General features: G+C 41.7%; 1 protein-coding gene across 3 annotated transcripts in view; it reads left to right on the forward strand.

Moving 5' to 3' along the window:
- The window catches only part of dlg5a (discs, large homolog 5a (Drosophila)), a 36,706-nt gene that overhangs the window by 11,204 nt on the left and 19,543 nt on the right, over window positions 1-5,959 (forward strand). For all 3 annotated transcript variants that reach the window (XM_035663252.1, XM_035663255.1, XM_035663253.1), the window contains exons 2-7: window positions 375-443; window positions 2,213-2,387; window positions 2,985-3,128; window positions 3,991-4,174; window positions 5,048-5,307; window positions 5,570-5,882. In XM_035663252.1, the coding sequence (XP_035519145.1) occupies window positions 375-443; window positions 2,213-2,387; window positions 2,985-3,128; window positions 3,991-4,174; window positions 5,048-5,307; window positions 5,570-5,882 (1,145 nt within the window). The remainder of the gene's footprint in view (window positions 1-374; window positions 444-2,212; window positions 2,388-2,984; window positions 3,129-3,990; window positions 4,175-5,047; window positions 5,308-5,569; window positions 5,883-5,959) is intronic.

Raw genomic sequence — 5,959 nt, forward strand, 5'->3', positions numbered from 1 at the left:
GTGTGTGTGTGTGTGTGCGCTTGACATAAAAAGAGAAAATCCCATTTCAGCCGTGACATTCTGCCTGTGTAGCAGAAACATACAGGGACTATACATCAAAGCAAGGCAGAGTGCACAGTGAGGAAAAGGAGGGTTAATGACGATGGCGGTGTAGAGTGATAATATAGAGCCGCTAAGAGCGTGTGTTGAAGTTATTATTCCAAGTATAAATCCTGCACCAAATTTATTATACAACTATGCAGGGAATATGAAGCTGACTGTGTAATATTCACTTCTTTCCACATTGTACAGGCAATTAACTCAGGCTTGTGTGTTAATAAATCAGTGCTTTATATCTGAATGCATCTCTTCTCTTGGCCTTTGTCTCTTGGCAGGTTCCACATACAGCGTTCTCTCCACTATGCCCTCTGACTCCGAAAGCAGCAGCTCCCTCAGTAGCGTTGGTATGTATAATGACCCAAGATGCCTGTTAATGCACTCCAAACACTCTATAAGGGTGTTTTCACACCTGGCAGTTGTGTCGAAACTGGATTGTGGTACAAAACAAGTGGGCTGAGATCTCCACTAAAGGGTGGTCTTGGCTCGCTTCCAGTTGAACCCTGGGGCGGTTTGTTTGTGGTGTGAAAGCACCTGTATGGTCTATTTGTGGTCTATGTGATTGTTAATACAATTTCAAAAGCTAAGAAACTAATAAATCCATTTGCTGTTCCTGAAATCTGTTCAGGAAGCGATCTTCTAATTGATGTATATAAGCCATGTATATATTTATGCAAATCCTTTCAGTAGCCATGGTAACACATATGGACCGCAGTATGCGTATTTTTCCTGATTTAACAGGTCAAAAGCAGTTAAAGCTGCTACGCTTGTACCCTTTGTCTTTTTGTTAAAACCTGAATCATTACTGTACAAGATGCCTCCTTTTTGTCCCGTCTCTGTTAGTCATTATTCATAACATGCGGTTGATTTGCAGTCTAAAAATATTAATAATGCTTATAATAAAAGTAATTTCTTCGTGAGACACCCAATAATATAAAAATACACATCCGAAGCATGAAAGTGCTGCATAAACTTCTGTCAGTCATCGGAATTTGATTTTCCCACCTGGGTCCTGATGATGCACTGATCTAAACTGTCCAATCAGCAAGTTACCTGTCATTCTGTATAACTTCATGTTTACTCCTTTTTGTTATTTTATTAATAGTCGGTGTGAACAAGAACCAGACCAGAACTAAAATGCAACAATATATTAGTTTTTTCCCCTTGATCCAGACAAAATGAACCAAACTACAGTTGTGAAATCAGGTGTGATATTGGTGTAATTCCTGATTGTCAGCTGGGTTACAGAGTTTTAATTTAAACCCTGCAATGTGGCTACAACACTATACCAGTGTCTTTCTCCTTCCTTTAGGAAGCCACGCTTGCCTTTCCCCAGTTTTGACAAAGGTCCAAATGACTCAGCTGTGTTACATAAACCTCCAAAAGGGCCAAATGTTGAGCCTAAGATGGACATAATCCTCAGATTTCCAGGCATGGGTGTTCTTTCCAATGAAGAAAACAAGCCTCAAAATTACCTTAATGATGTATAATTCTTTGTCAGGGTGTATTTCAAAGACACATAGTGAAAGAGAAGTTGTTGTTATTTTAATGGGAAATCCTTCTCTGTTAAGATCAATCAGGTGATTTTTAAGTCAGGACAGGTAGAATTGAACTGCTTTAATAAATACCCAAGGCCAGGGTAAATAAAATTAAAAAAAAATAAATAAATAATTATATAGTTGTTTTCTAAAGACTTCAGAGTCCCTGGTATTCCAAACACAAGTGCTTACATTTAATCAAAGAATACATGAACACATTTGTTTTAACCACACAGAAAATACCAGACATGAAGTAAATCACCAAATCCTGCAAATCTGCTCTTCCTGTCTTTCATTTTCATGTCAGAGATTAACATTTACAGCAAATTGTCACGCAAAACTCCCAGGCAGATTATATAGGAATCTCATAGCACACAGTGGCTGCCCTGCAGGACTAAACTATTTTGCTTCCTTATGCTAAATTTTAGTACAAGGATACATTTCGTCTATCAATAAGTTCCCTTTAATGGCATCTGGGCTAATGCAACTTTTGAATGATGTAATGCATTGTGAGGGAAACTTTTCCAGTGTTTGTTGATCAATAGTCCTAGTCTCGGGTAATGTGCTCACTGTCACAGGTTCGCCTGTTAATGGTGAAGCGTCCTCCCCACCCCCAGCCATCAACGACAACCGGCCATCCGGTGACAACCTGGACACCATCTTGTTCCAGCTCCGCCAGGTGACCAGGGAGAGGGACGAGCTCCGTAAGCGTCTGGCGTTGGCATCGCCCGGGACCACCTTCGACGACTGCAGGTGCAAATATTGTCCTGCCTGCCAAATTGTTGTTGTTGTTACTGTTTTTTCCCTTCTGGTAACACTTTTATTTGGCTGATATCTATGAACCTGTCTACTGTGATTATAGATGCTTTTTCTGCCTAAATGAAAGACGTCAGGTCCAACTATTGACTCTTACCTCAAAAATGTTGCTCTCAGTAATAGTAAACGTTACCAATCAAACTTTTCTGCTCTAAGTTGTTAGTCATTGTGATGTCAGTATCCTTAGTTCTGGCTGCCATATTTTCAGCAACTAATTCTCTGCTGTCTGAGATAATGTTGACTCTACCTTGCAGAGAGAGGACACTGACACCGGCTGCTTAATTAAGTTTAATGTGCTCTACTTACCAGATGTTTCTTGTGCAACAGATGATACAAAGACTGCTTTGCTTACACCAGTGCATACTTTTTTTATGTTGTTTACACTTAGTCTAACATTTCATTCCTATCTTCTGAACTCTCATACAAGGGAAAGGTCAACTCTGTCTTCTCTATCCTCCTGAGTGGTGTTTGGTCACATAATCGTAATAAGGCTGCCGGATAAAGTGTTGATTCCTTGCTGCTTTTCTCCTTAAGGCCAAATTCCAAAGCCAGTCATGACTATGAGCGTCTGAAAAGTCAGTGCATGAGGGCCATGGCAGATCTCCAGTCCCTCCAGAACCAGCACACCAAAACACTAAAGAGGTGCGAGGAGGCTGTAAAAGAGGCTGACTTCTACCAGTAAGTATTTCATGTGTCATGAGAGTGCTAACGAAGGGCTCTTAATAATCATTCAGCTTTAAATATTTACCTGTTTGATGTAGTCTAAATGCAATGCACCTAGTTGCTCAGATTTCCACAAAGCAATGGGGAATGTGTCGGGAATCATTATTGAAGTGCATGTTGTAAGCGTAAGATGAACATTCTGTCACCTGCCACCTGCTGCTTTTCAGGGTAGAAATAATTACGTTTTATTGCATTGTTTTACTGGAATTGTAGCAAATACTGGCATGGTGTTGCAATTAACCTAATTGAAAGAACATCCCTTGGAGCTACAGCTGGCTTTCACATTAAAAGGGAATTGGCACTACAAAAAAACATGCATGGTTTTAAAAGCTTGGAAATGGAGACATTTATGTGATTGAATAATTCAGCCTAACAGCTCATAAGCTGAGGCAGAATTTCTGGAGCATAGAAACTGATCATACGGTGTATTAGCTGTTAGAGTGTAGTTGGTTAGAATATTAATATAAAATGATGGAAGCAAAATATGAGTTGTCAAATTAAGATCTTAATTGCTAATCAGGTAGACATTTTATACAGTATAAAGAGAACATGGCTGCTTTCTAACGAGTACATCGACTAAAGATATTCAACGCAGAAAGCTCAGAAAGTTAGTTTACATTTAATATCAGTAAGGGACTGAAATGACTGTATTATTATTTTTTTAAGTTTTACATGTTGCATATCACCTGCAGAATTCTCCTGATGGTTTTTAAGCCCGTTTACGTAATATCAGCAAAGCTCAAAGCATCAAAGTTCGCTTTCTCTTATGTATATTTGTATCTACAATGTACCATACATGCATTAACTCTCTTTCCAGCATGCTGCACAGCCGTGTCTTGGGCGAACAGACACAGCTGAAGGAGGAGATGGAGACACTCAGGAGGGACAATGCCCAACTTGTCCGAGAGCACAACCACCTAAAACAGAACTGCGAGGAGCTCAAACGACTGCACGGTCAAGATCAGAAAGAGTTGGCAGACCTCCGACTGCAGCAACAGCAGGTACGATGCACACACATGTGTGTAGCTGCCCAGATGTCTAGGGCATTAATTGTCTTCAGAGATTTACTAATATGAAACAGATGCTAGAGGCACTATGCAAAATCAAACTACTTGTTCCCTTGCTGAGCATCACACATTTGAATAGTGCTGAGGGGATTTCCGCCTCTTTATATTTCATACAATTTTTAATATCAAGCAACATTGCTTGTTGTATCTCTGTGCTGAATACTTTGTTCTAAACAACACAAGGGTGCTGTGACCCGTACTGGACTACTGTGCAGTACTTTCTCACAAAGCACCCATGGGAACACTGCAGTGGTTAAGAGCACAGGGCAGTCAAGCAGAGGGAAATGCATACAGAGCATTTCTGAAAAGGGCAAGCACAGAGGAAAAGGGCTTTGGCTTGGGCAAAGGGCACACTGACCCAAACCATGTAGCTACAAGATCACTCTATGCTGTGTAGACGAGGTCAATACAGCCCTCAGGTCACAGCAGCTCTGTCAGGAATCAGGAGGGACTATATCAGCAAGACCTGCAATAATGAGACATCCAGTCTCACAGGGAATGAATAATGCAGTCTGAAGGACACACTCTGCACATAAGACAGTTCATTTTGCAGGCCAGCAATTTGTTTTTCCTTACGTGCCTAGATGCAGCTCTAGCAATGCACTTACAAAAGCCATTGTTTAGGCTGGCATAAGATTCGCTTGCACCGTAAAAATAGAATCCTGCTTACACATTGATGCCATCTGCTGCTAAGGTGTGGCACAGCAAATACAAGCTCACTTTAATTTTATCTGATGGCATCAACATTTCAAACACTATCAGTATGTTTCTAATAACATATCATATGACTTTTGTCGTCCTCACCAGGTAATGAGAGAGAAGGGCTCATCAGAGGTGTTAAACAAACTATATGACACAGCTATGGACAAGCTTGAGGGAGTAAAGAAGGAGTATGATGCCCTGAGCAAGCGCTACAGTGAGAAGGTGGCTAACCACAACACAGACCTGAGCCGCCTTGAGCAGGCCGAGGAGGAGAACCGAAGGCTGCAGAAGCAGATGGATGCGTTGCTCAAACAGCGAGACTCGGCCATGCACTACCAGCAGCAGTACTCCACCTCGATGAGAAGGTGAAAGCACTTATCACCTGCACACATGCAGAGAAGATTGAGCACTGTTATATTCCAGGGAAAATAACTTTATATTGATATGCAGCAAATATTGTGGTTCAAGTCTGCGCTGGTTTCACTGGCTTGTATCAGATTGTACACACACAGGAACAAGGGCGGTTATGTGCTTCATTCAAGCTGCAGCCAGCACAACATCATTTTATATGAGCATGTCATAAAATCGTTCATTGAAACTCTCACCATCTTCCTCCGCCCTCCCCAGGTTTGATTCAGTGCAGCAGGAGCTGAACAAGTCCTCAGCTCAGAACAAGGAGCTGCAAAGAGAGATGGAGCGCCTGCAGTCAGAGGTGACGCGCTACAAGAACCTGCAACTGAAAGCAGCCAAGGACTGTGAGAAGTACAAGGAGGAGAGGGATTCTGTGTTCAACGAGTATCGTCTCATCATGAGTGAGCGCGACCAGGTGATCAAGGAGCTGGACAAATTGCAGACGGAACTGGAGGCAGCCGAGGCCCGACTGAAAAACACCTCCTCAGAGAGAGTGGTGGCCAGCGAAGAGTTGGAGGCACTCAGACAGGTATCAGGTTTAAGAATGTATCAAATGTACACAACTTTGGTTTATATATCAGTAATACCTGATGCATTTCTTAACAT

Source organism: Morone saxatilis, unplaced genomic scaffold (assembly GCF_004916995.1).
Source record: "Morone saxatilis isolate NCDOM2014 unplaced genomic scaffold, NCSU_SB_2.0 Contig19, whole genome shotgun sequence".
NCBI lineage: Eukaryota > Metazoa > Chordata > Actinopteri > Moronidae > Morone > Morone saxatilis.